General features: G+C 39.1%; 1 protein-coding gene across 1 annotated transcript in view; it reads left to right on the top strand.

Annotated features, from left to right (window-relative positions):
- Nucleotides 1–13,820, top strand: part of NCKAP5 (NCK associated protein 5) — a 928,785-nt gene that overhangs the window by 816,443 nt on the left and 98,522 nt on the right. The window contains exons 14-15 of the mRNA XM_057745121.1: nucleotides 717–894; nucleotides 7,762–7,840. Of these exons, the coding sequence (XP_057601104.1) occupies nucleotides 717–894; nucleotides 7,762–7,840 (257 nt within the window). The remainder of the gene's footprint in view (nucleotides 1–716; nucleotides 895–7,761; nucleotides 7,841–13,820) is intronic.

Genomic DNA, 13,820 nt, shown 5'->3' with positions numbered 1-13,820 from the left:
ATTGGCAGAAAGGGCAGCAGTGCATAGCCCCATGCCCACCCCACCCCCCAGCAAGGAGAGTTGGTTGTTTCCTGCATATTGAATACCAGTCTGGCATGTTTTTTATACAAGCAGACATGCATCCTAGCAATCTTTTGTACATTAGCCAGACTTTAAACAATGAAATAAAAGTTAGCAATAACATGATAATATAGTCCATGTTACTTTGTTAACCAAACCAATGGTCTTTGAAATTAAAGAATGGTACGTTTTATCAAGGTTGATAGAAATGCAGCCTACAATAGAAATCATGAATGTACCCACATGGCATGAAATGGAGGAAAACTACACATACGTTTTAAAGAATACGGATCCCACTGAGTGCACCAAGCAAACTTATACTTTGAAACTCTCCAGAGATAATTACATATTCTGCTGATCTTAAGCTAGAAACATATTCGACAATCATTCCTCAGTGGTTTTTACTTTATCCCCACCACCCATCTCACAAGCAGTCTTAAAAATAAAAATAAATTATTGCATTATCAAATCTAAATTGACATACTACTGGAATAGCAGATGAAGGTTTGACCAAGGCCAGTGAGACACACTTATCACTCAAAGGTTTAAAGACAAAGAGATACATGGAGGTTACTGGAAATGTTAAAGGACTGGGAAAAGTAGGGTGACTGAAGAAGAGCAATGTAATTGATCAGAGGAATCACTTCTACCTGCAGAGTTGATAAGAAAGCAGCTCAACAGACCGAAAGTGGATCAAATAATGTTTCCTGCAGGAGTGTGTTAAAGGGCAGCTCCCAGGGCTCCTGTCTCACCAGCAGCCCTATCAGCACTCAAGGAAACCACAAGAAAAACATCAAAACCAAAGCAGATGTGGAAATACCGAAAGGCTCCCTGGTAAGTCTCTTACCATCCTGGTTATGAAGTGTTAGGTTCCAAGACGGGCTAGTTGGGTTTTGTGTACCCTTTGCTGATGAAAATATATAGGCACGAGATTATGGGGGAAGGAAAGAGAAAGTTAAAGCCAAAGAGAAAAAAGAGAGAAATCTTGGTGACACTGTATCAGAGTGATGGCAGCTAGATTGGAATGTGCCGGGCTCCCTCTCCTCATGCTGCTTCTGTAGCTCTTTTCAGAAGGACGATGTAATCAGAGTGCAGGCAGATGATGCTGTGGTGTCGTCTTCAAATTATACCCTTGTGCTGGGAATTTGTTTTGATGATTATTTCTATCATTTCCAGCAATGCAAAAAGGAACAAAAATGATATAAAAATGGAAGTTCAAAACAATTTAGGAGAGCATTGCTATTTTGATGATTTGATTTAAGCATTTTTCCTTTTTTCCTAAAGTTGTAAATACTGGTTTATCCTACAGGAGGTGTCCTACCTAAGACTGAAGATATCCTTTTTGGAACTTGACTACCTGTCATTTAGTTTTTTAATTATGAGGTCCAGAACTCAGGGGGTAATTTTCTTTTAAAAATGAATAAAAGGCATTTTTATATTTCCCCAGGATATGCCAGTTTCAAATAATATTTTTGTTTTAAAATTACCTTAAATTCTTTATGTTCTTGCATCATTGATATGGTGATATTCATTGTTCCTTTATGTAAATTTTAAAGCACTCAAACAAAAAAAAAATCTCTTTTCAGAATTACCATATCCGTATATTTTTGTACTCTAATAAAAGAGATTATAAAATATATTATGTGCTACCATTTTCCTAGGGAAAACCTGAAACATGAAGCAATTATTCATTTTTTTCCAGAGTGGTTCAAGAGTAGAGGAGATTTTAGAAGTAATCATAATTGGCATTATTAGGTATTAATTATTAGTTTAATTCTTCCTGATGATTAGATTTCCTTAGAGTTTCACTTTGAGACAAATGTACACTTAAATGAGTTTTTTTTTTTTTTTTTCAAACCACTCTTGACTCTAAAGAACTATAAGGTCTTTTTTTTTTTTTTTCAAACTCTCTGAAATCATATGCAGACTCTGTTCTTTACAAAAGTTATTTATTTATTTTTTTCTTTTCCCTTCTTGTTGCTCTTGGCTTCCGTGGTATCATCACTTCTTGAAAACATAGATGTCCCTTGCATTATAAAATCACAAATTATAAGCGTATCTAAGGCTGCCCTTGTAGTGTCACTGAAAGGAAAGAGAGAGAAGAAACGTGTGGAAATGTGCACTATGCCGGAAATTCAATCCAACTGATCTAAAACTTTGATAGCCTGACAGAGCCCCTTATCAGAGGCACTCAATTTAACTATGCCCCATTTAATATGGTGCTGACAGCTTGGGGTATATCTTCACTGTACAAAAATACCCCAAAAAAAAAAAAAAACCTGTTTAGATTTTACAGTTTCATTTTTACTTTCTTATTACTTCCTAATGGTAAAGTAATTTGCCTTGCTTTTCTTCTCTCGTTTGCAGTCTTTCACAGTGTAATAATGTTTCCTTTGGTCCTTCCAGAATATCTTCAAGAAACACTCTTGTTCTCTGTGAAGTACAGATTCCCTAACCACCCCAAATATATATAAGCCATAGGGATAAGCTAATTTTCTAGTTAGCTGCAAGAGGAATGCTGGGAAGCTTTCCATATAGAGGAATATTATTAACCTAGATAGTTGACCAGCTAGTCATTTTTTCAAGTGTAAAATGCAATTTTTTTTCATCTCTATAATCATCAGTGTGGATTGAACTAAAATTACTAATTTCAGAAAGGACCTTGGCCATAGTCCTCCTTGGGACTAGTAAAAGAATGGAAGTGAAAACCTATTCATTATGTGTTATCAGCCTATATAGAAAGGAAATTAGATGCAAAATAAGATACATTCTAATACCATAGCACACTGATGTGAATACCCATGAACCTTTTAAAATCAAGAGTTGAAGGGAATTTTCCCCTACTAGGACTCAAGGTAAATTTGCCATCTGCTTCTTTTAAAGTGTGTTGTAAAGAATTCTTCTAATAGTAGTTATTTTGGGTGAAAAGAATAGCTGCACATAATGCACTACGTATCATACTTTTTTTGAATAAAATCACTCTTCAAAAGTCTTATACCAGAGACTTCCCTAGAGAGCCAGTTGTTAAGACTCCCTGCTTCCACTGCAGGGGGCGCAGTTTAGATCCCTAGTTAGGGAACTAAGATCCTGGATGCCTTAAGGAGTGGTAAAGAAAAAAAAAAAAATTTTTATACGATAACATACCATCATCCTTTGCCTTTTACAAACTAAGACTATTTGAAGTTATGAGGATGCTAGGGCATTTTAATTATTTTAATCTATGGTGATATAATAGAAAAATTATTTCCATACATATATAACAAATTCACATATGTAGCACACCTCCACTTAGTTCACTGGTGACTGCATATTCATTTCGGGATTGCTAGATGCATTCTACAGTATGTATAAAAGCCCCATTAATGCTTTACTGAATTAAATCTTTTTCTCTTTTCAGAGCCTTAATTAGAGGCTTATGTCCCCATTTATGCCATCATTTATAGACCACTTAGCTCTAATTTTTGTGTAATTTAGACAAGGGACATGTTATTTTGTACTTTTACTTAAATTATACAAAATCATTATAAGAGGGGAAAAAGGCATCCCCAGAAAAGATTGCAACAGTATTAAGTAAATAAGTCAGAAAGAAATGCACTCTCCTTGCTACATAACTCCTTCCTTCCTGTGGATTTAGATAATTTTCTGAAATGAGAAATCTCAAAAGAATAGCTCCCAGCTCCTATTTAACTGTCACTGGACAAAATAAAAATCGTTAACAGAATTAACGAGATCATATACCTGGAAAGAGATGGCCATTTTAATATGGGTATTTTAATTTAAATTATGAGTATTCTCTTCACCCAGTGTCACCTAGTCTGAAAAAAATCACATATGCTAAGAAAGTATCAAATACAATCCCATTAAAATTGTGCGGTGGTGTTGAAGTAGCATACAATAGTACAATAATTACACAAATTATCACCTTATTAAGTTCTGCAAAATTTCATAATTTCAACATCTTTAATTGAACAGTTCTGTTCTAAATGCTATTTGGATGCTAATAAAAAGCCTGCCTATTTTGCCTTCTTCCTGCAGATTTTTCTAAATGACTGACTTTTCTAAAGGTAATGCCTTCCAGGAGTTTTCCCTCCAAAGATCACTTCTCTCGTCTCATAGAGGTTCATTATGTTCTTTTCCCTTTCAGTGAGCTTTAACATCAAAATGTTGTTTTCTTGGGATACAGTTCATGTTAAGATGTCAGAGAATTATACACAGAATTCCAAATGAAGGGTGTCCCCAAATACTGGGTTTTATTCTGCAATTCTGTGTATATGTCAGCAGTGGATTATTGTCTCCCTTTTTCCTCCTGTGTCCTTTGTAAGCTCATTCCTCCCAGCCTTTTCTAATGGGAGAGGTTAATAGAATATAATGGGTACAGTGACATTTAATGGTTATCTGTTAGAGACTGGTAGTTAGTACAGCTCTTGACTACAACTGCAAAGCTCAAAATATGGCCAGGAGTTGGAGGTACACGGTTAGAAGATGCCCAGAGTACCGACAGCAAACTGAAACCAAAAGTAGCCCACACTTACTACCTGTGAGTCCCCTGCTACTTCCTCCCGAATGGGACGTTACCGACATTGATTTGTATCTGTTCCTGGTAGAGCAAAGAAATTCTAAACTCTAACCACCATTTGTTGACTGAGCCAGATTTCTTGGTTTGGTAACTATTCCTGTCTGTGAAGTGCACTGCCACGTGAAGAATTCACTTTGGCAAATTCTTCATCTTGAGCTGGCAGCCCCCTTGCCCCTAGGAAAGTACCACAACCTTTCGCCAACACCCAGCCACTGTGTGATCAAGAGTGAAAATTAATTTTAATTTCAGCCTATGAAAAATATAATTAGCGAGGGGAATCTGCTGCCAAAATAAATTATGCCCCTCATTTCCATAGGCAAATGGATTTTTTTAATTACTCACCACTTTGCATTGAAATCTGTTTGTATGGATAATTAGAGCGGACAAGTATGCCCTTCTAAGGCACTCCCCCACTTTCTATTCCTTTGTTGATTCTTCATCCATCCCCTTCCAATTCAAAACTTCCCCTCATGGGTCATCTGCTCCTCCTGGGTCATTAGCCCAAGGGAGCTGAAAGAAGTAGGGGCCTGTCTACAAGCCTGGTTCGTCTGATAAATACCCAGGAGGCCACGTTTAGCATTTGCTGTTAAACACTTAAAGCCCTAGAAAAGTTCTCACAGAAGCTGACAGGTAGGACCTCAAGATGGTTTTTATTTTCCTTCTTAAATATGATATCTGGACAAAGGTGGTGGTTAAGTTACACAGAAAGCGTAGGGAACAAGTAGGGAAGAGAAGAGAAGCAGGGCGCTTACACACACACACACACACACACGCAGAGAGAGAAATTTTTGCTCTCTTAAATAAAAAGACAGTTCATGTATATTTGTAATACTGCCTACCTGTCTAATTGCCAGACACTAAGAAAGATACCGTAGCTCTTGGGAAGGTCTGGAAAGGATGACTGTGACACTCTGAAATGTTAAATTACAGCAATGAATAGGGGTCAGGAGTGCCGACTCTAAGACTGAAATCCTTTTATAACCTTGAACAGATCACTAACCCTCTCTAAGCCTCTCCTCCTTTATCTCCAAGATGAGAACCTCGTTGTAATCATTGGATTCTTTTGTTCAGAATTTCATGGGCTGATGGAGATGATTCACCCACTTTCCAGCAGGTTAACATGGCACCCCTTCAAGTTTAAAATTGGTTGATTTAGAAAAACCCAAAGGAAAGACTTTTACATAACAAATGTGGGAAAATATGGAGCATCCTGTCATAAGTGTTGGAACAGGCTGAAAATATAGATAGATTTTCTTGATGTTTCTATAAATGAGGGTAGAAAGTTCCTGTTGGATTCTTGATGGAAATTAAGGTGTTTGGGTCTCCTTCGTTTGGGGTTTCTTGGTAGCCTTGTCACAAAGAGGTCACTGAGCTAGGTGAACGTTGGAAGGCAAATAAGTAACACGTTAGTCTTGGTGATGCTCACGGAGATGTTCTCCTCCGCCACCCATAAATGCTAGAAACAGAGCTGGTTGTTGTAGCTCTTCTTCCCCCATTCTCTACCTTCCTTTGGAGGTGCTAACAAACGAGGCAGTGCTAACAGCAGACAGCTGATGGGGGAAGAAAGTGATGAAACATGGCCTCCGGATATTCAGCCCTTAACACTCTCTCCTTGTGAGGATTCAGAGTCATTGACGTACTCCCTTTAGTGTGCCATCTTCTGGCTATCCGTATATATGGATTAAGCACCAATTACATTCTGTTATTGGAACCATAGTCATGAAATGTAAATAATCGGTCTTACGCCATTAATTATGAAAAATAGGTAAAAAAGTAGAAATCTAAGTCTAGCTCAAGGTCAGTTTACAAGCGTATGACTTTCTATATTGTAAGTATAAAATTATGGTTTCTTGGCATTCAACTCAAGCCCCCAAGCAAATCCACTGACAACCTCTAACGTACCCCCACTGCGTTCATTGCACAGTTCACATTATTATCGTTGGATGCCCAGATGACTGGCTGGGATGTATTTTCAAAGAGCTACTGAGGGTCATTCTACAAAGGACCACAAGCTGTCTTGACCTTGCGGCCAAGTCTACCCTGGCATAGTCCAGTGGAAATTTGAGAATATGTAACAAAGTTCCCCCAAATGGACACAAACCTGAAGCCAGATTTGCTGTGTTTGAATCCTGGTTCTACTACGTGGCAATTGTTTATCTTGTCTGTTTCTTCAGGGCCCTTATCTCCAAAATGGAGCTAGCAAAAGCACTTACCTCCTAGCATTGAGAGGGTTATGAGAGCATAGGTGTGAGGAGCTTAAGCAGCTCCTGTAACATAGTAGTTAAGCACTGGTTGTTTTTATTATTATGGATATTGTTGATGATATTATTACTACTGCTACTAGATTGGAAAGTAGAGGGCCTGGGTTTTAGTCCCAGTGTTGGCATTTACAGTATGTTTACAGAAAATTGCTGGATCTCAGAATTCTCATTCATAAAATCCTGTGACTTTACTAGATTCTTGCTCAAGTCCCATTTGGTACTCCAGCCTTTAGCCTCTGGATATCCCAGCTGAAATGTAAGGAGGATGTTTTTGAATTGAAAAAACCTAGATAAATGTGTCCCCACTCTAGTTCACTGAGCACACCTCATAGTCAGCTCACATTTCATCCTGGAAAGAACAACAACAACAACAAAATAAATTTTCTTAGAGAGCTCTACTCTAGGAAAAGGTCAAGCGATCTAAGTGTATTTCTTTATTCTCATTAAAATAACTTGTGGTGGAGTCACTGTCCCTGGAAGGATTATGTTTCCTTAGACTTTAATTTTTCCTAACAGCTTTGTGTTACTGACTCTATTAAGTGTTAAAAAAAAAAAAAACTAAAGCTGTTATCTCGAAAATCTTATGTAGAATCAGGTACCCTGTAAATCCTTGCTTTCAGAGCTGGGCTTGTATTTCTATATTCTCTTGTAATTAAAACTTGTAATAGAGCCAAGTGATAGAGTAGGGGAAAATGGAGTAAAGAAAATATGTGTGTCTATATACACATGTATATACACACATACACTCACACACTCACATACACATACCCACATGTTTGTTATAGAATGTACCAATATTCTGAGAATTACAAAATCAATTTACTATGACACATAGGAACTCACAGTATTTCCTTGTTACTGCAGATAAAAGAGACAAATGAACACCTGCAAGAGGATGAAGAAGAGACAGTTGCAGATTCTGCATTTCAGAGCCGTACCATAGGTAAAAATTCTTGTCTTCATACGTCTTCCACTGAGATGTTTTCTGCATGCCACTTTATTTCAGACACGGTGTGTTCCTAAAGGTCATGTCTTATGCCCACCTCTCCCAGGACTGGCTCTTACCTTTTCGCGCGTGATTACCTTATCTTCTTAGGCATCAGAAGCTGCCATAAAATAAGTGGGTCAGAACAGAGCCTATGAAGAAAACATAGGTGTTTGCAAAGGAACACAGTGCAAACTAAGTGAGTCCTTGTCAATATAAAATGAAAATGATACCGAGTGTAAATAATTTCTCTCTGAGGAGAAAATCAGCTTTGAATTGATCCAGTTTCTGTAATTGTCTCAGGAAGCACTACTCTTGGTTAGAAGTGTGGAGTGGTAGTTTTCTTATATTGAATATTTTTGAAATTGGATATGTTTTACACATAGAACTAAACAGATTAAATATATACAGCTTAACAAAATCTCTCCCTCATTTTCTTTATTATTTCTGTTATAACCCTGATTATAGGTAGTCCTTTCTTAGAGATACCTTTGGTTTATCAGCTCTGTCCTAAAATTTTGCATGAGCCTATGTTGCAGGAACTCAGGTTTCTAACACAAAGGGATTTTGCTGAGGTGTTTCCAGCAGCCAGGAGGTAACTGGTAATAGAGTAGCTGTCTGCCACCCTGATCCTTGTCATGAGATAGAAGATGTGATAACTTTAACAGCTCTGGGCCACCTTAGACACTTGCAAAATTAGTTGTTCTTTGGGCTCTAAAAATAGCTGTGAATGTAAGCATGCTGATTATTTACTTTGTTTTTTTTTTTTAATTTATTTTTTATTTATTAGCTGCATTGGATCTTTGTTGCTGCGCAGGCTTTCTGTAGCTGCGGAGAGTGGGGGCGACTCTATTGCAGTGCACGGCCTTCTTATTGCGGTAGCTTCTCTTGTTGTGGAGCATGGGCTCTAGGCACATGGGCTTCAGTAGCTGTGGCATGTGGGCTCCATAGCTGTGGCTCGCAGGCTCTAGAGCGCAGGCTCAGTAGTTGTGGTGCATGGGCTCAGTTGCTCCGCAGCATGTGGGATCTTCCTAGATCAGGGCTTGAACCCGTGTCCCCTGCATAACCACTGCACCACCAAGGAAGCCCTGATTATTTAGTTTTACACAAAACATCAAGGAATAAGAGAATCATTTTTTTCAAATCACATTTGGGTTAGTAAACAGTACCAAATACCATCCTCTAGGGCCTAACAGCCCCACAGATTTCTGGTTTCTGGTATAATCAGTATTCACTGCTCTTGCCCTTTCCCTCGAGTACCTTTAGCTGCGAACTCTCAGCATCTTACGACTCTTAGTGACATGTTGGTATGTTCTGCGGCTGGTTTTCTAGCTTACCCAGCTGTCTTCTCCCAACTGTAATTTACAGTTTCTCTCAGAGAGTTATCGTGCCCCCACAGCTTAGTGAGACTGGCACACCATTATTATTCTTTTCTGTTGTAATTGGGAATACAGAAGTCTTAACAAACAGCTGAATGAATGGAGTCTGAATGAGATTATTATTCCAGAAAGACATCCTTTAGTACAGTTGTCAATGTAAAATGCTTAAATTAGTGTCAGTTCTGTGTAGTTAGCTAATGTGCAAGTTAAACATTGTTCAACAACCTTCAAACATGGCACTATGCAAAGCCCCACCAAGTCATCATTTTTCCATAATGAGGTACTCTTGGGCTTGTACAATAACAAAGAGCTATAGTAATCCATGTGTTTTTTATAGACTAGTGATTCTTTAGATCTGTACTGTTTGATGTGATAGCCAGTAGTCACATGTAGTTATTTCAGTTTCAATTTAAATTCATTAAAACTACATAAAATTAAAAATTTAGTTCCTCAATTGCACTAGCCACATTTCAGGTACTCAGTGGCCACATATTCTATATGACCTATATGAACATGTCCCTCATCACACAAAGTTGTGCTGGAAAGTGCTTGTTTAGATTACTCTCATGGAAGTAAATTTGGATTCTGTTTCCAACAGAGAACTGACTTGGTCTTCACATAATTGTAGACTCATCTCCTCAAACTGGTGGGGGTCTATCTGAGCAAGGTGCTATTGGCAGCAAATAACAACAAGAACAAAGCTGAGTAGCTATGACTTAAATAATGAAGTCATTGAATCACCTTATATAATTAAAAGTCTGGAGGAAGGCGAACAAACTGACGAGCAGCTGCTCAACAGTTGCTATTCAAAGCCCTGTGTTTTGGTCCTCTTACCTGTCACTTCTGGTTGCAAATTGATTCCCACCTCTCTAGGCATCCCAGCTACATCAGGACAAAAAGTATAAGGAAAAGTAACAACTCCTTCAGAATCCCCCCCACCATAGACTTCACATTACATGTCATCAATGAGAACCAGATCACAAAGCCAATCGTAGGTGCAAGGGATACTGGGAAAGTCAGTATGTTGCTTCCCAGCCTGTATTGCATGAGGTAGCAGAGAGAAGAGGGTTGAAAGAGTTTCCTGAGTTAGTCAATCAATAATATTACCACAGGCCTTTTAAAAAGTTCATCCATTTCAAGGCTGAGTGAGACTCAACAAATCAAGTGGTTGTTTATCTTTATTGCACAAAAATGACTGAAAAAATAATTTTTAGCACTCTGAGAGTCCCAATGTTCTTCATTCTGTCTAGACGAAGTGTTTTCACGTATCTTCCCAATATTTATAACCATAGAATGTTTCTAATCACAGCAACTGAGCAAATCTAAATATGGTCTTCTTCTAAGCAAATAGCAGCTACTATCTTTGACAAAGAACAACAATCAGAAAATCTGTGAATCTGAGTGTTTGCATTTCTGTGGTTAAGGATGTTCATGTTGGTTTAATCAAAATGGTATGAGTTGATTGTAAGACAAGATATTGTTAACTAAGCCTGCTCTGTATTGAAATTCAGGAGTCATGGATTAAGTTAAATAATACAACTAGATTTCTTTCTTTAAAATTGCCCAATAAACAGCAGACTTTCATGTTAATAAGCAATAAGCAAATGACTAGACTAGCCTAACAGAAGTATTAACACAAATGATCACGAACACCAATTGTTCTTTCTTGCAGTTTAACCTTGCAGTAATATATTCACCTAGTGTATTACACTAATTATCTAATAGGATTAAATGATCAGTAGGAATTCAAATAACATTGTCTCATATTAAAAACATCAGTCAGTGATAACATCAAAAATAATCTCTTAAGAGGAGACAGGGGATTTGGAAATTCCTTTAAAGAGGAAAAAAATGTCTTTTGAGGAGTTTGAGGAAGAAGTCAAGCAGAATTAAATGATAGCCAAGAAAACAAGGCTGCGTAGTAGACTCCCGTGAAGTAAAGGATGCACGGCATTTCCCCACATCTGAAAGAGTTGTTATCGAGTGCAAGTTTGTGTGCCCAACACACAGTGAGGCCATACAAACCAAAACATCAGAGTCTGGAGCAGAGAAAGGATCGTTGCAGGGCCATGGAGGGAGACGGGTGGCTCGTGCCTAATCAAACCCCAGTCTCCCTGAAGGGTTTCAGCAAAGCACTTTTAAAGGCCAGGTGAGGGAGGGGAAACTTCTTGGTGCAGGAATCCTTTGTTCTTGCAGCTGTCCACAAAGGTCCGGTCATAATCTTCTTGTTAAACCTCCAACAAGACAAACGTTATTCTCTGTTCTGCAGCTCAGGGTGTAGGCATCATTCTTTTACAGAAGGTGCAGAGCCAGCATGACTAAGCACAGGAACAGGAACAGATCCAATATGGAGTCAGATTTATTCTTCCCTCTTACAGAGTTACAAAGAACAATCTGTCCAGTAGCCCAATGGGCAAATGTTCCAGTGCCCCATGGTAGAGTGAAATTTGTTTACTCTCCTCTGTTGGCTGGGTATACTCCTCATCTCCTCTAAAGGACCCCTTCTGGCTCCCACCACCAGAGGATAATGTGACAAGGAACATGGTCTAGTCCTGATGACCTAGAGAATCGGGTGTTGTTTGTTTGGCTGTGTGAAGTTGCCTTGGTGCTGTCTCCTACCTACCTCAGGAATTGCCTCCAAGGGCTTTTTCTGTTGTCCTTCTTCCATTCCTCCCCAAAATAGTCTTGGCCAGCAGCTAATATACTAGCAGAAGGATAATGAGTGCTCAATAAGTGCCCTCTTTGACTTACTTAGCAGACCATACACCACTTTATTTCCATTTTCCCAGGGTGTTTCACTTTCTTATTCCTTGTTCCCACATAGGCTTTAGCTGGCTAATCTGGTAAACTAGCTCATGTCCGTGGAGTTATAGACTAAACAGGTATGTTTTTCAGGTCATGTATTTGCATTATAACAAGGACTCAAGAAAACTTTTACCTCTAGTTAAAAGGAACTGTTGGGAGCTACCATTTCAGGCACTCACATCCCTGGTTAGAGCAAATTATAGGGTGAAGAAGAAAGGACAGGAATTAACTTGACTTCAGACAATGAATAGCACAAGAAGCTGTGCCAGGAGGAAATGAGTTATTTTGTTATAACCCTACTTCTGAGAAATGACCTGCCTGAAGGTGAAGAAGTGAGACAAGGCCATGCTGAGACAAATACAGAAGATTTGGATCACCAGGTACAATGGCCATTTTTACCTCTGTGACACATAGACTTTTTACCATCCAACCATAAAAGCACCTAATCCGTGGTAGTAATGTACCCAGTCTGGAGTTGGTAGAGGTATAAGGGATAAAAGAGTCAAATGATTCACAGTTATTACCGTCAAAGAATCTATACACCAGATTGCAGTGAAGGTCAGCAAACACAGCAGCGTTTTTACCCAGTAAAAGAGAGAAGGCCTGGGGCTTCCCTGGTGATGCAGTGGTTAAGAATCTGCCTGCCAATGCAGGGGACGTGGGTTCAAGCCCTGGTCCAGGAAAATCCCACATTCCACGGAGCAGCTAAGCCCGTGTGCCACAGCTATTGAGCCTGCTCTCTAGAGCCTGTGAGCCACAACTACTGAGCCCATGCACCTAACTTCTGAAGCCCGCACGGCCAGAGCCCGTGCTCCACAACAAGAGAAGCCACTGCAGTAAGAAGCCCGCGCACTGCAATGAAGAGTAGCCCCCACTCTCTGCAACTACAGAAAGCCCGCACTCAGCAATTAAGACCCAATGCAGCCAATAAGTTAAAAATTAATTAATTATTTTAAAAAAAGAGAGGAGGCCTGTCCTGATATCTATATGTCTGTAGCTGTGGTTCTTCAAGAGATAGGGAGGGTCTCACAGATTCTTGAATCAATTACCTCGGTTACATGGAGAGCGAGAACCAGGACCTAGATATTTATCTCATCTGAATGGAAGGAACTCCAGAAGCTACTTTATTATATTAAAGCCCTAATACAATATGGTCAACAGTGGTTGTCCACACATGGATTATACAGTTTGAATTATCCAGACCACGGTTATTTTTAAGTCCAAGACTGGATTTCCCTAATTATTAGTACCAATAGGATTAGGTTCAGACAGGAGTGAAAGGAATCCAAAGTGCAGTGGTTTATGTAAGAATAGAAATTTCTTGCCATCACACATGGCAATCCAGAGGAAGGTAGTCCAGGCTGATAGGACAGTCCAGTCTCCTCTTATCTTATCTCTGTGCTTTATATGGTTTCCATTCCCAAGTTCACTTCCTGGTTCAAGATGGCTATTGAAAAACCATCCCTTATGTCCACTTTCCAACCTGCAGGAAGAAAGAAGGGGTGAGGAAGGACGTGGTGCCTTCCTTTAAGAACACTTCGCATCCTTTAAGAACACTTCCCATCCTTCAGTTAACAGCCCATTGGCTGTTATGTACTTAATCACATAAGATGGAAAACGTTATTCCAGGCAGGAGGCCATAGGGCCAAAAAAAAAAGGAGGTTGTCTTAACTCTGGAAGAAAGCTAGAATGGATATTATAAGACATGTAGCAATCTCAGTCTGCTGCCTTCCCCCTGCCAGGGTTATCTCCTT

Source organism: Hippopotamus amphibius, chromosome 8 (genome assembly GCF_030028045.1).
Source record: "Hippopotamus amphibius kiboko isolate mHipAmp2 chromosome 8, mHipAmp2.hap2, whole genome shotgun sequence".
Taxonomy (NCBI): Eukaryota; Metazoa; Chordata; class Mammalia; order Artiodactyla; family Hippopotamidae; genus Hippopotamus; species Hippopotamus amphibius.
This window is presented reverse-complemented; position numbering and strand designations above follow the sequence as displayed.